We start from the raw sequence: 15564 nt of genomic DNA, 5'->3' as shown, positions 1-15564 counted from the left end.
AATAACTCCTATGACAGGCAGAAGGATTAGTGGCACCTTTCATTTGGACCTCTCAGTAAGACAGGCCTGTATCAACCTTTGTTGGACTTTTTTGCTGTTTCCCATCTCCTGAATTAAAGGACTAAAAAGTAAGCCATCTTTTTAGTCCCTCAGCTTCTCAGCAGAAACTATGTCTTTCTCCATCTCATAAAGCTCCAGAATAATCCCCAACTGCTGGAACTTAGCTGACTTCCATGGAAGCAAAGACATGCCCAGCTTGCAACTAGGCTAAGATAAACATCAAAGTGAGCACCTGTTGGACCCTTTAATGTGTCACATTTTCCTAGACTTTGACTTGAGGTGTTTGCTTACCTAAGAGCAACTAATTCCAGTAACCAATGAATCCGAACTTGTTCAATGCCGCCATGTGGAACAGAAGAAATGTAGGCGAGGTTCAGCTCTTGGTCTTTGCTCAGGTCAAACAGGTCAGCACGGCTATGAGGTAAAGGAGGGCTTCAGGAAAAGATGGACAGAAAAGAAACACATCGCAATATTAAATAACAGCTCCACTGGGCATGCAAAGATTCCTATGCTACATCCCTACACCACCTGCACGTTCCTACATGGCATGAGCAGCACTGCCTAACATGAGATGAAAGCAAAATGGAGCTGCAGGTTATTTGGGGCCAACTGGCTGTACATGTTGCTTGGCAAAGTAGAATATCACCTGGGTGCGTCTCAGCAGTCCCTGCTGCACAGACAGCAATCTCAGGCAACAGTGGCCAGAGCAAACAATATAGTGACATACGCCTTGTGTCTGAGTAACTAATCATAAAGGAGCTCACAGTTTTAGGCTTTTCAGTGGAAGTCAGACTTGCTGACGTAAGAAAAATATGGGCTTGACTTTCCTGCTGAAGTCCATGCAATGACATCAATTCTTTCTCTGCTGTGGATGCTACTACACTTGTTAGAAGCAGAATTAGATGCTCTGAGCCTTCACACTCTTCAGCCACGTTCAGCTAACCCTTAAGCATAAGAAAGCACAGGAGTGTGCAGTTTGAGGTTTCTATGCTTGATTCTGCAAGCACTTTTACAGGTTCATGGCTATACAGCAACGATCATATCAACTTGACTTTGATGTCTACTTATTCCACTGAAATTAACATTACACTGTGGCAAACTTCTGTTGTTCATATCTCCACAGATAAATGCTGCAAGATGGAGATCTCAACCCCACCCTTCACAAGTCAGAAACTTAGAATGCTGCACGGTTCACTGGGTTTGGGCACCCTCAGGGACTTTGATTAAGCCTCCCCGTATGGTGCACATTTTGAATGATAAAGTATTTGTGTTACAAGGATAAAACAATACCGTCCCTCAGGCTTGGTAAAATATATCCATGTCTTCACACTGAAACAAGAGATGACTTGTGCTCTGATGGCACACTACATATTGTTCAAGTCTGTGCCTTGTAGTCTGTCTCCTACGATGCCGACCAGACTTGTGCTGACTGTAACTCTGCTGGGAAGAGACATTTATGACATCCTTGCCTACTCTGTACCCATCCACATAATCATCCCACCACTCAGGGCTCTACAGATTTAACCTGCTACTATATAACCATCAGTGCACAAAGGGAGAAAAGCCTGGTCCCATCTGGACAAGAACTTGACACAACTGAGATACTGCCTATCTATTATCCCATCTCCTGCATCCTTATCTGTAAGTTCAAGTCATCACACAAACCACATCCACTTATAATGCTGCAATTTCGCCAGCATACAAAGCACTTAAAAACCATCTCCATAAGATAGCTTCAAATCACACAAGTGATACTGAGAAATTACCAGCTTCACTCTTAACTAAAAATGTATCAGCCATCTGGGTATTTTTAAATGTTCCAGTGAATGAGGACAACGTTAACAATCAGATTCTGATGGAGTGCTTTACTACTACTCTGAAATTCAAACTGGTTTCCATTCAACAGTGGCAAAGACACTTATTTTTGGTTAGTCCATGTTGAATAACCACTATGAAATTCACACCCTGTTAGAGAGAAACCTTGCAGAAACTACAATGAGATACAAAAGAAAGATGATGGAACAGTGGGTTTTGTTAGTGGTGCTATCAGTATCTGTCCTTTCCTATTCTGAGTGCCAAGTGCCCATCCAAGAGAACCTCAAGCCTTGCTCCCAGGCTTTCTCAGCTGCTGATCCACAGCTGTGCACTTGCCCAGAAAAGAAGCTTTAGCAGCTGGAACTCAGTTGTGCCACTGCATGAGCTTTCAAGGGATTTTCAGAAATACCAGTGTTAGTCAGGTGTTATAAAAGAGTAACTGCTGACCCATGGATAGCCTCTGCCTCTGCTACTGCTCCTCTGTCTTTCCTTCACACGTCTTTCACATTTGCAGCTCTCCAAAGTTTTGGCACAATTAAAACCATGGGTGTTTCATGGGTTGCAGTTTAAATGGGCTAAACAAACTATTTTAAAGGCAGATTTTCATTAATGTTTCCTAATATTGCAATCAAAATTTAAAACAAAAAATTGAAACAACAAAAGAAAAAAAATACCAAAACCTGAAAGCCCAAACATTTCTTTTCATCACAATGTATTTTAGGTCCTGTTCTGTTTTCCCCCCCATGGAAAACTAAAGAAAATCTTGCAAGTTGTGTCTTAGGGGACTCTTATGCATTATACAAAAGAAATACACAAATTCCTTTTTCCAAAGTACATTCTGATTCAATCCCTATTGCAACTCTTTTCCATATAACTGTTATTTAACCCACTGTATGCCTAAATGAAGGAGATTATAATCACTTTAGAGTAAGATACAACCATAGCAGTAGCATATACCATCGCTTGCTTTCATGCCTGCTAGAAGCCTTTAGCAGTCTCACAAAACTTGAAGGCTGTACCAACCCCATTTAGCTGAGCAAGACCAGGCTTTCTCCGAGAAGCAAAGCATGACCAGAATACCGAGTGGTGAAGCTGGGATTTCTGCATGGTCACAGCCTTCCCTCTAACTTAGGTCAGCCTGACCCACTGGCTGCATCGGAAAGGTGGTGCATCTGGAAAATGTCTGTCAAGAACAAACTCCTAGAACTACCAGTCTTTTGTCTGGTAGCACTAGAAATATCAGAAGTTTAGACTGGGGCCCTTTAGGGGCCTTGGCAATGGAAACACTGAAAAGTAAAGGGAAATAGAACATATGTACCGTGCTGGGGAAGGACTTTACATGTTCGAGGGGGCAAGGAAGCAAGTCAGAAAGGGAAGGAATGTCGACTAGGCCCCTCTTTTGGCCAGCTCACGTTAACTGGCCACATCCCACATCCCGCCCTACACTGGTGGAGCTGGTCCAGCAGCAGGCTAAGCAGCAAGCGGCGCAAGGGCCCTCTGATCCCACAGCAGCAAGCCCGGGAGAGCCTCGGTTGCTCCTAAAAGGCAGCGTCCGCACGCCCTCGGGATCGAGAGGGCGGGATGCAGCTGAGGCGAGAGCTGGAGAACCTCTGCCCAGCGGCTCGGGGCCCGGAGCCGGGCGGTGCGCGCTTACCAAAAGCCAGTGCTCCTCCAGAAGTGCTGCAGGGGCCGCTCGGCTCGCCGGGCATCCACGTACACCTCGTACGCCGCGGAGCCCGCGCCCAGCGGCACCAGCAGCAGCCACAGCAGCAGCCCCATGGCGCCGCGAGGGCCGCGGGCCGGGGAGCGGGGCCCCACCACCACCGGCTGCCGACGCGCCAGGGCACGCCCAGGGGCCGAGAGGCGCCCGCCCCCGGAGCCCGGGGGCCCGGCGGCCTCCTGCCCGTCGCTGTGCTCACGACCTCGCAGCGCTGTGGCCGCTGTCCCAGCGCCGCCGGTTCCCGGGAGTCTCCCCCGGCGGTGCCGCGGGGCGGGCGGCGGCGGCTGCGCCTCTCCCGCGCCCCACACGGGGTCGGTGCGCACCGCCACGCCCGCGCTCCCTGTGCCTGGCCCGCGGGAAAGCCGCTGTGACGGGGGCGGAACCGCCCTCCTTCCCCGGAAAAGCGTAGGGGCAGGGTGGGAGTTGTGTCCGCTGACTACGTGTAAACCAATTTATTGATCTCAGCATGGCAAAGAGGAGTGTGCGCTCTCACCCGATAAAGCCAGCCGCATCCTGGCCTGCCTCCAAAGCAGCGTGGGCAGCAGGGGAGCGAGGGGATTCTGCCCCTCTGCTCCTCTCTGGTGAAACCCCACCTGGAGTGCTGCATCCGGCTCTGGGATTCACTACAGGAAGGACGTGGACCTGTTGGAGCAAGTCCAGAAAAGTGAAGTTTATAAGGGGACTGAAGAACCTCCCCTACAAATACAGCCTATGAAAGTCGGGGCTGTTCAATCCTAGTGAATAACGGGTACAAATTGAAAGAGGGGAAGTGTAGCTTAGTTTTTGGGAATAAATTCTTTACCGCGAAGGTGGTGAGACACTGGAACAGGTTGCCCAGGGAGGTTGTGGATGCCCCAGCCTGGCACTGTTCAAAGCCAGGCTGGATAACGTCTTGATTAACCCGGTCTAGTGGGAGGTGTCTCTGCCCATGGCAGGGGGATGTTGGGACTAGGTGATCCTGAAGGTCCCTTCCAACTCTTAACATTCTATGATTCCGTGTTTCTGTGAAAAGTGTTATATGTGCTTTATCACAACCAGCCTGTAGCTTGATTCTCTCAATGCTTGTTTGTTACCATGTGTACCTGAGGAGCCAGTTTTCCAAGGGGTGGGACTCTGGTCCTCAGGATCATTCTCGTTTACCTATTATTGTGCCTTCAGGAGTCTTATCAAGCCTTCCAGGGAGGGAATCCAGTTCTATGCTGCTAGCTGCACCCTGAGCTGGGACAACACAGGTGAGTGCTGCTGCATGGGCTTCAGTGAGGGCTGATAGCATTTTGCCAGATGGAAAGGGAATGAGAGAAGGACTTTGCACCCACTCAAATTGGCTCTTTTGTTAGCTTCCTTTCCAGAGGGATAGATTGGAGGAGATGAACACCCAATAACCAAACGCCATACACTGATTTTTTGCTCATTAACACCAACCCTGGACCTCATTTTAAGTGGGGAGGGTTCGTTGTGGGGCCAGCACAAGATGCCAGCAGCTCCAACACCCAGCTGTGATGGACGTGGAAGCTATCCCTTGCAGAGGAGCCAACAGCTCAGTCCCCAATCAAAGACTTACCCACAAATTTCAGCAAAAAGTTCTTTGCAGGGGAGAAACCCCCTGAACCCCATGGGTTCTACCACAGACCATTCCTATTGACATCTGGAAGACCAAGACTTGAGCCTTGGAGACCAAGCTGATGTTTCCTCAGAGACTGCTGAAACAGAACGGGTGCATTCAGCTTGGCTGATTTCAAAGTCCCGTCTGGAAGACAAGGTGTCAGACCAATGCTCTTTTTGGCCAGGAAATTTTGGCTGTCCTCAGATGTGTTGTAGAAAGTCCTGAAACACTGCAGAGCCACGGATAGAGATGGTGCTCTGTCGACATTTTAGAGAAGTCTCTCTCAGAGCTCCTCCAGGCAAGTCTCTTCCCTGGAAGTCTGACAAGAACATGACCTCCAGAGCATTTCCAAGAGATTGGGGTAGGACCTAAGCAGAGCATCCCCCTTTTTTTCTGCAATTTATCCCAAGGTATGGGCAAGTGCTACATGTAGCACACCAGCAACATCAGGCCTGAACTTGGGAGACAGAAGTCAAAACCCCTGCTAGAGGAGAGACTAGGCAAAAGGCTCTATCACCCACAGGTTTCTCCTCCATGTCTTACAAGATTTTTCAATCTTATTACAAGAACTGCAGTTGCCCTCAGGAAATCTTTTCTGCTCACCACAGCTGCTCTGGTGCCTTCTGCCAGAGAAAGAAAATCCAGCAGAGTTACCTGCACCCTGGGAAGGAGCCCAATACACCTCGGTTCCCAAAACATCTCAGGGCTGCTGCAGGGAGAGCAGCTGGGAGCATATGGCTTGCTTTTTCCTAATCAAGGTAGTCAACTGGATCAACATGTTCCAGCAGCATTTTCAGGTCAAATGCCAGGCTACACTGGTGAAACTCAGTGGTCTGCTCTGCAATTCTTCCAAGTCTCTTCTTCCAGGGGCAGCACAAATGCCAGGATTACCTCAGATTACATCCAATATGCAGTTTGCCATGTTTAAAAGTATGATTCAGAGCTAAACACATGTGCTTAGGTTTCTGTGAGTATGGTTCTAAAGACGGTCAGGCAGAGCCGTGATAAAGACCCTGGGACATTCCCCTTTTGCCTTTGACTTTCTGCTCCTCCAAGGACTGGGAAGTGTCCAGCAGCATTTTACTGGGGAGGTTTCCCACAGCTGACACTCCCACCCAAAGTACACTGGGGATTTTAACACAGCCTCTTCCCATCTCCCTGCAAAGACTGAGTGAGAGTTCTTCCTATCCTGAGGCATTTGTGGGGAGGCACACGGGCATGGGGAATGGAGAGCAGCACTTTTCACTGGCCCTTTCCAGTATATGGAGGCTGACCCTTCCCAGCTGTCTGGCCAGTTTAAAATCCTTCAATGTCTCAAACTGGGCAGATGAGAGATGTAAAACCTGTTACTCCTGAGCTGAATCACTCCACTGAGAAGGACTGTTTAAAGCATTTGGTCCCAGCAGCTCTCCCTGCAGCATCCCTGCAGATGTTTTGAGAACACAGACGTTCCAAGCTCCTTCGGACATGTCAGGGAGCTGGTAATTTTCTGCTGCATTTTCTTTCTCTGTGAAGAGGTAACTTCACAATGCACAGGAAATGTGGGTGTACGTGTTGGTGGGGGGGTAGGTATCTGGGTGAGTGAGTGTGTGTGTGTGTGTGTGGTTTTCTGTTCAGATGCCTCCAGCTCATTTAGCACTTAATTGAATTATAAACTTGGCTTCAAAGAGCATCCCTGGAAATGCCAAGATGGCTTTGACACACAGCCATCTCATGCCACATGGCAGGAACAAGACTTTTGCTGTAGCATATGGAACTTGAAGCCTAGAAAATCATCTGGAGTTATCTGGATATTTTTGTAATAACTAACTACTGTTGCAAATAACTAACTACTGGTGAGGCATTCCAGGGTTTATGACAGCCTTTGCTTCTTGGATAACTTCACATTCCCACATGGTAGCAGCTGGTCTTTGGGCAGATGGACTCAGCTGAACAGTCTCAATTTTCATGTTACATCTAATCCATTCTAACCAGGACCTCTGTCTTGCTCTTTTTCCCTGCCACTGCTTGCTTGTTGCTGCTGTTTCCCATGTGTCAGGTCCAGCAGCAAGGAAACTGAAAGGAGGATAATTCATCCAGCTGACTGCCTGGGAAGCATCTCCTTTTTTATTTCAGTTTGTTTTCTTGTGCACAGGTAAGCTGCAGAGACGTGACACTGTGTAGCCTGGTAGTCCGCAACAGAAGAAGCACAAGGACAGAGGCAGGAGAGAATGAGACCAGCCCTGACTGAACTGCCTGCTGGTAGGGTGGAGAAGGCATAGTATGAAATTGTGCTCCAACTCGTGCATCTCCATGGCTTCCATAGCGTGGTCAGCCTTGTAAAATCTAACTCTGAAATGATCCTGTTTCTTGCAGAAGTCTAGCAGTTCTATACACCCTTCTCAATCACCACATTGCCACTGCTGTTATAATGTCTCTGCAACATACTAAAGGTATCAGACATACGTATCACACATCAGGAGTCTTACCAGCCACAGAGCATGGATCTTAGTCCTGCTGTTCCTATGGAGGGCTTGTTTTTAAAGCTCAGCTTATGACAATGTTGCAGCTTTTAGCCATGATCGGGTGGGCTTTGTGAGCCCCCAGATTTCCTTCTTCCTCCATTTATTTCCAGCCTTTGGGATGAGTAGTTGAACTGAATGTGGCCTGCAGCTATCTGTTGCCTTTTCCCTCAGTGGGACAGTGCTATGCTGCCTCAAGACCTGCAATACCTCTAGCACTAGGTTTCTACCATAGTAGGTTGCAGACAGACATAATACCTGCTCCCTGGCGGTGATTGCCTGTGCTGGACTTGATTTTCTTGCAGTGATCCGCCCCAGACAGAAGTGGCACATGATGCAGGAACATGGGTGCACTCCTGAGGGGGCTTGAAAGCTTGAAGGTGCCTGGGATATATCATCCTAGAGTTGCATGGAATTATCTAGGGTTGATCAGTTGTATAGGAGAGAACAGGGTGCATTTGTCTGCTGTGTAGGGTAGGATGTGCTGTTTCCTCCCAAGGGCTTCAGATTTTTTTGTTTCTGCTTCCTTCCTGATGCCATAATTGTTTTTCCAATTCCCACCAATTCTGACAAGTTGAGAAGTGTTTCTTGGCTTTTCCAGTGCACTTTCTAGACTTCATAGCTAAAGGTGGAGGTGTTCTGTGCCTTGAGGAGATCAAATGCTGGTATACAACCTAGTCTGGGTAGATGCAAATAGACTCAGTGATGAAAATACTTCTCAGCCCTTTACGAGTGCTTTCCTCATCATTACTTTGTTTACCTAAGAGGTGATTTCCTAATCACCTCTTGTTATCTTGTTAGTCTTGTTATCACTCTGCTGAATACAATGGATTTAACAAGTATTATGTGAATGCTTGAAATTCTAGATACCATCCATGTGCATATCTCTAGTATCCCAAAACTGGCCAGGATTTGGCATCTCCCTGCATTTGTGATATCTCACTATATTTCATCCAATGCATATAGCCTAGGGTTATGTCTTAAATGCTCTCTCATTTTTCCAGAGACATGGACCTTATCACCCAGATGTCACCTTCTATTCCACCATGGTTGAACATGACTCAAGGGGGTTGTTTTGCTGCAGTTCAGCCCTGTACAACTATTTTTGTCTTCAGATGTAACCTGGTAAATCTAATTCTGTCATTATGACTGTTACACCGAGAGCTTCACATCAACCTGACAGTGTGTTGTCTCAGGGCTTGTCTTGGCCCAAGATGGTTGTAGCTGTGGTAAGGGCTGTTTGATAGTTGTGTGACTGCTGCCTACAATTTTTCAGCTTAGCTCAGTGGATAGCCTCCAGGGTAAAACGTGACAGGCCGCAGCAAAGGGCCAGCTTATCCCTGAGGAGACAGGCTGCCTCATTGCCGGCCTCATCCACTGCTTCTGAGCCGAGGAGCAAGGCAGGTGCTGAGGGACAAATGTGGCCAGCCCAGAGTCCAGGTCATTAAATTTGGATCAGGCAAGTATCGTGAGAGGACAGCTCTGGGGCTGACACTGAACTGTGCTGTAAATCAAATCTCTCCTGAAGGGAGAGGGTTTTAAAGTTCTTGCCAGGAGTTAGCACAAGAGGCAAATGGAGACTTTTCCTGGAGTTTCACTGCTGCCAGATAGTTGTTTATTAAGTCTTATCAGAGAAACAGAGTCACTAGCGTGACCCAGGCATAACACAGAGCCGAGAATGCAGGAGAAAAGTCTAATTATCAAGATTTACACAGCCTTTTAAAGATAATTTGACCAAATGGTTACTAAAAACTTATATTATTTTCACTTTCCTACCAGTTATTCAGTAACACGGACAGGAACTGCGGAATTCTTTGCCCAATCATCCCAAATTACTTTTACTGCAGAATATGGAGTACTAGTAGAAGAAGAAGAAGAAGAAGAAGAAGAAGAAGAAGGTTTAGAGAACAACAACAATCCTCCATTTTGATGTTTTTTGCTCTTATCTATTTACCACAAAGAGAAGCCTAAAACCTCTAAATTTTTCACCCTGTGACAATCTTACATAGTAGTCTATCACCTGATTCACACCATTGTATTTTCTAGTTCTTGTCTGATCGTTGGTAATTTTTTCCAAGGTTGGAGGTCAAAACAGTGTTGTTCAGGGGGGTAAGAACCCTTAAAAACAGGCAGAGAAATATTCTCGGCACTCTGGGTTCCTACAGAGACCAAACTGGGATGTCAGTCTATGAATCAGCCTAGATCAAAGGTCTGTGGCCAGATGTAGGCAGTGCTGAGATCAGCACTTGTGCAAAATAGCTTGGGTAGTGGTTGAAGCCCCTCTGAAATGGGGCTCCTGTACTAAAGGGGGAAGGTTCTGTGTGACTGCTGCCTACAATTTTTCAGCTTAGCTCAGTGGCAAACAGTGATAATACTTAATTCTCATAGATAAAAATGACTACTGTAAAGGTGCAGTGTTCTTCTTATACTGGGTTAAGTACCAGTTCCTCCACTTCAGGAGGATTGGTATGTTGGGCCTGAGGCTAGTATGTATTCCATCTGCACTTAACTTGGGAGGGAAATAAATCTGAAAGATTTTACTTCCAGTTCTAAAGTTCTGGATTTACTCCACTGGCCCTGAGCAAAGAGAAACCCTACATCTGACTGTCAAAGTTTAGATGGGAACTAATGGAAGCAAAGTAGATTTTATTAAGAAAACATCCAAAATAGCCCCAAGTGGGGCTCAGGTAACCACACTGCAATGACCAAGAGCCTACATTTGATGAAGAAATTGGCATGCCTAGGACTCAGTGTGATACCCACTTCCTGCTTGGGGAGAGCTCTTTCCTCCCTGAGTCTTAGGACTCAGAAGGACGACTGCAGGCTAAACTTAAGGACAGAGAAAAGGGATAGATAGTAGAAATTTAATGTGTATTAGTCTCACTCTTATTTTCAGAGTGTTAATTCTACTGTAACTGAACCAATGATAGTGATCTCCTGTATTTTAGTTAGACTGTGGAGACCCTAGTTAGACTAACAGTAAATTCTGAGCTCCACATATAATCTGTATTCCCTTTTGCCCATAGCAAAATTTATTTTAGAATGTAGGAAGAGTGTTGCAGAGCTACCAGAGAGAATGGCATTGATGTTACATGGCAGTCACATCTGTTATGACTGGAGCCAGCTAGAAGAGGGGCAGGACTATGTGGTTAGCTGAGGATGACGCACTGCCCTGCATCCTTCTAACAAGCCATCTTATCTCCTCAGTTCCCTCTTTGGCTGCATCAGCTCCTCAGGGTGAAAATTACCATGTATTTGTGTGGCACCCCACATAGTAATTTCTCTTACAACTCCTTTAGGTCCTTTGGTGGAATTAGGATTTGCATATATTTACCTATGGCCAGAGCATATTCCACCTTTTGCTTTGAGGAAGGGAGGCTGAGTGTGGAGGAAAGAATAGATTTATCCCTCAAACCTCAACAGTCTTTGGTACTGTCTTTGCTCCTAGAACTGGCATCAGTACACAGGGTGGACAGGGTGTGGGGAGTTGATTTCCACAGCTTGCTCTGCCAAGCTCATTTAAAAAGAAGTCAGCATAGACATCAACTGCTCTTCCCTCATTCATCCAGGTCTTTGTTTCGTTGTAGGAAGTCAGGTTGGCCAAGCATGATTTCCCTTTAGTGAGACATGGCTGACTACTCCTTATACCTTCTTGTCATCCATGTGGATTGAGATAGTCTCCAGAATGAGGTGCTCCATCACCTTTCCAGCAACTGAGGTAAGGCTGACTGGCCAGTAGTTCCCTGGGTCCTTCTTCTTGCTCTCTTTGAGACTGGGGTGACATTTGCTGTCTTCCGGTCCTCAGGTACCTCTCCTGAACCCCATGGCTTCTCAAAGATCAGCTGACAACCAGAAGGGAAACTTTCAAATTCTCTGGTTCAGCAGTGGTAGTGCTGTGTGCTACCATGCGAAGAACATTAACCAGTGGATCTTTCTCAGCACTGAATTGCACTTCATGCTACTAAACAAGTGGCTGTGATCAGCCACTGGTAGCTGGGCATGAGCAAATTCTTGCACTGTGGTTACAGTTTCCAGGTACTCCCAAATGCTACAAGGCATGCATGCCAGCTTTTATTTTGCAGCTGAACCAGATGGGAATATTTATTATTTATATATCTATTTTTAATTATCACTTAACTTATCATTTGCCATAATGCTCAGTAAACAGAATCCAGAAGACTTTTTTTCTTTTTCTTTTTTTTTCTTTTCTTTTTTTGTGAATTACAATTAAAATCCTGTGTGTTTGGTCTGAAACCAAGTTTTGGAAATCTGTGATGCTGGTTGTGCTAATATGAAAGATGACTCATGGATGCAACTTTAGGTTCAGGGTAGATGCCAGTCAACAATTAATAAATACACGTTTGGAAGCCTGCCCCCCAAAATGGAGAGGCACAGGATGTACAAATTCTTACTTGTTTGTTCCACAGGACATGGAGTGTAACTGATGTTTTGTGTGGGCTGTGGAGAGGCAGAGGCAAAAATAATAATAAATCAAAGAGTCCTCTAGAAAAATCAGAATGGCCACTCTCTGAGTCCTCTGGAAAGCTTACATTGGCTCATTTTGTCTAAACAAGTCAACCCAGATGTACTCAGTTAAAAATATATCTCCTTTACAAAGCTTTTGCCACTTCGACACCAAGTATGGCCATAATTTCTGTGTTAGACTTCCTGTGGCTATCACATGAGTTTGTGAGTCAACCCATTAGAAGCTTTTGCAGTTATGAACCATGTCAATAACTGAGAACGTAAGTACTCTCACTGCGCTGTGGTTGTGAGGCAAGTAAAGAAAACTAAGGGCATTGGGCCACTACCCCTTTCAAAACAAGGAATAAAGATGTTTTCCTCTGCCTTTGCAGCTTTATTGCTTATAACCAATCAACCAAAGTTCAAAAAGAAATGCTTTCTTTCTACCATTGCTATAGCAAACCTGTGATTTGTCTCTAATCCCTTTTATGTCTCTCTAATATAAGCCCTAATTAATGTTTAATTCCTTACTAAAGTCTTCCATTAAGGATTCACTTTATTTCTGGGAGGCATGGGGCCATCACAACTAACATGTATCATTTGTTTGACAGTTTTATGGTTCAGCTGGACAATTTGCAGAACTGTCCATCAGTATCTTCCCCATAGCTTTTCAGCCTTTCTATTTTAGTCATGAACTGCAGAGTAGAGCAGAGTAACAGGCCACTAAGTGATACTTAGAAAGTGAAGGAATAAAGTTCAGAAAAGCCACTGGAAATATTCTGCCTAATAATTTATTAAGTTGTTTTAGTTGTTTTGCAAAGGTTTAATGCTAGTGCATTAGAGCAGGAGTTGTGCTTCAGAGGTATCTTCTCTGCAGTGCAGGACTTGCAGTATTTTTGTTTCGTGGTTACACAGTTCTCTCCATCAAGAAGTAGCACTAACTGTCACTTCTCTGAAGCAGTAGAGGGGATGAAAGACACCTCTGCTGTCTTAGCATGGCCTTGGCAGTGCACTCTGAAAGGCTGGTAAAAGCCTTTCTGTGCTCTCCCAGTGTTTGGCATCATCTGATAAGGTACCAGCAGGGAGAAAGGAAGAGATGTCAACAACTTCAGCTGTTGGGCAGCTCTGCAGGTGCATTGCCTTGCAAGACCAGAACAAATCTATGCACTTAGCTCTCCAGAGCTGGGCAGTCTCAAGTTGCCTGTGAAATGGCTGGGCATCTCCTTTAGGTACTTGCATATAATTCTTTGACATTTATCCTCCCCTGCACTACTGGTCTTGGACTCATAACAGATACTGTATCTTAATAGGTTTACCTGTGGTCACAGTTGTACACAAGCCATAAATAAATGGTGACAGTTTGTGATAACATTCCCATTTCATTGCCATTCCAAATGATAGTGCAGAATATTCATGCCAGTATTTCATACAGCTTCCCTATGAAGCCCATTCTTCTACAAGAGCCCCTTGCCAGTTGCTTCACCATTTTATACAGTGCTCTCAACAGGCTCTTTCTAATGGCAGGAGTCTGCTAAAACACACATGTCATGTGAAAAGCCCAGGGTTTGCACATCAGCCTTATGGCCACGCTTAGACTATGCAGAGTGAGAGATACAAGTACTCCTGAGAATATGTGGGTGGGCACAGTGATACCCAAGCTAAGGTAAGGTGGACTTGTTGCATGGCTTGAAAGATTGTTGCTGCGCTTACCCCCGGGTTTCCATTAAAGGAGAAGGTGTAGGTTATAATTGTGGGTAGATAATTAATGGTTAAACTTCTCATGCAAGGTTTTCTCATTTGCACAGTAGAGGAGTGGGTGTGCTCAAATTCACTGAGTACTCTTTTTCAGGGAAGAGAACTCTTAAAATAATGCATGTTAAAATGGGCCGTTTTTGAAGTTCAGACAACATATTAAAAGAGAGCACAAGGTCATTCAGCTTCAGGGGTTTGCAGCTGCTTCCCACACAGAACATGTGAATTCTTCTGCACAGTTAGAATTCCCAGTTTTACCTACTGCTGAAAATGGACTGGTGAACTCACTGAACTGGAGCACAACTGCTTTCCTCCAGAGCCCAAAGCATATTTAGCAGCTCAGCAGACATGAGCATTGCACACTCATCTGGGATTTAAGGGATATATGCGTCTGTACCTTTACATGCTGTGGTGCAGCCTGGACAGAACAGCACCATTGGAGGGATAAGTTTAACACAGTGCATCCATTTCAAGTAGTCCTTGCACTTATCCTTTCCTACCTATTGACATGAGTAGTAAAAATGTATATGCATGCGCAGACACAAACACACAGATAGATATTCCTCTTACCAAGAGTCAACTCTCAATTTCTTGTCAATCAGTTGTTGCTGTCTGCAAACATCCTACATTATGCTTTCCCTACATGCTGGCTTCATTTTTCTTTGTGGGGCGTATTTGGTTGCTCCCAGATTTCCATCTGACTAAACCTATATTTTCCAAACCAGATCCTCTTCTTTGGCATCTATTTTGCAAACTTCAACCGTACTGATAAAAATTGCTTTACAGTTGTTGGAACTTTTTTGGTTGAAAGTGGAAGGATGAAACAAACTACAGAAACAAGAGCAACAAAATAGAACTGAGAAACAGCTTTGATAGCTATTTTTGTAAGAAATAACAAAGTATTCTGTGTGTACAAGCTACCAAGGCACTAAAATCTAGAGTGTTTATCAGACTGGCTTTGATTTTTAATAGTTTTCCCTTCCTAAAACCGACCATTTTCTTTTCAAGATATCAAACTTCAAAAAACCCCACAAATTAGTGAACTTAAACACAAATTAGTTTACCTGAAAAATTTCTACTGGCCCCAGAGGTGACCATGGAAAATGAGGTGCTCTTTGCAAAAATGTGTTTTATTTCCTTTTTTGCCTTCTTGCAAACTTTGACCTTTTCTGAATTGCAAGGCTTCTAGCCATCTCTAAACAAGGGGATCCTGTTGGCTGAGACAGCAACACTTTAGTTCCAGCAGATGTTAGCTGTCATTGCTGCTCACTTCTCATGGGTCTGCTCAGGGAATTTTACCCTTTGCTCTTCCTTGTCAAGCTGCAGCTCATTGACAATGTAAATATGTCAGACAATCACTGACACTCTTGCTTGTCTTGGTGCTGATGTTTGACATGGCACCAACAGGCTGTGATGCCTAGCTGACACTGTGTGTGAGTTTTTTCTCTCCATCATGTTTTCCCCATAATGTTCACATTTGTGGCCCTGGAACATTATAGCTGAACTTGCACTCTGAATCCAAGGGGTATCCTGCCAATTTATATTTACCTTCTTATCCTTTGATTCAAAACTGCTGCATCTTCTCTAGTACGAATGAATGACAGTTAAAGTTTGCCTGGCCTTTTATGCACATTCCATCTCAGCACATG

The 15564-nt window shown here is 45.2% G+C and overlaps 1 protein-coding gene across 1 annotated transcript in view; it reads right to left on the bottom strand.

The window, feature by feature from the left end:
• The window catches only part of IDUA (alpha-L-iduronidase), a 51707-nt gene extending 47741 nt beyond the window's left edge, over positions 1–3966 (bottom strand). The window contains exons 1-2 of the mRNA XM_042023476.1: positions 3530–3966; positions 352–492 (exon numbers count right to left, since the gene is read on the bottom strand). Of these exons, the coding sequence (XP_041879410.1) occupies positions 352–492; positions 3530–3654 (266 nt within the window). The 5' untranslated portion in view covers positions 3655–3966. The remainder of the gene's footprint in view (positions 1–351; positions 493–3529) is intronic.
• Positions 3967–15564: the final 11598 nt, after the last annotated feature.

This window comes from Corvus kubaryi, unplaced genomic scaffold, assembly GCF_017639235.1.
Source record: "Corvus kubaryi isolate FWS band 111438036 unplaced genomic scaffold, C.kubaryi_AGA036_p1.0 37249, whole genome shotgun sequence".
Lineage (NCBI taxonomy): Eukaryota > Metazoa > Chordata > Aves > Passeriformes > Corvidae > Corvus > Corvus kubaryi.
Note: the sequence above shows the minus strand (reverse complement) of the source record. Positions and strands in the feature narration are given on the sequence as shown.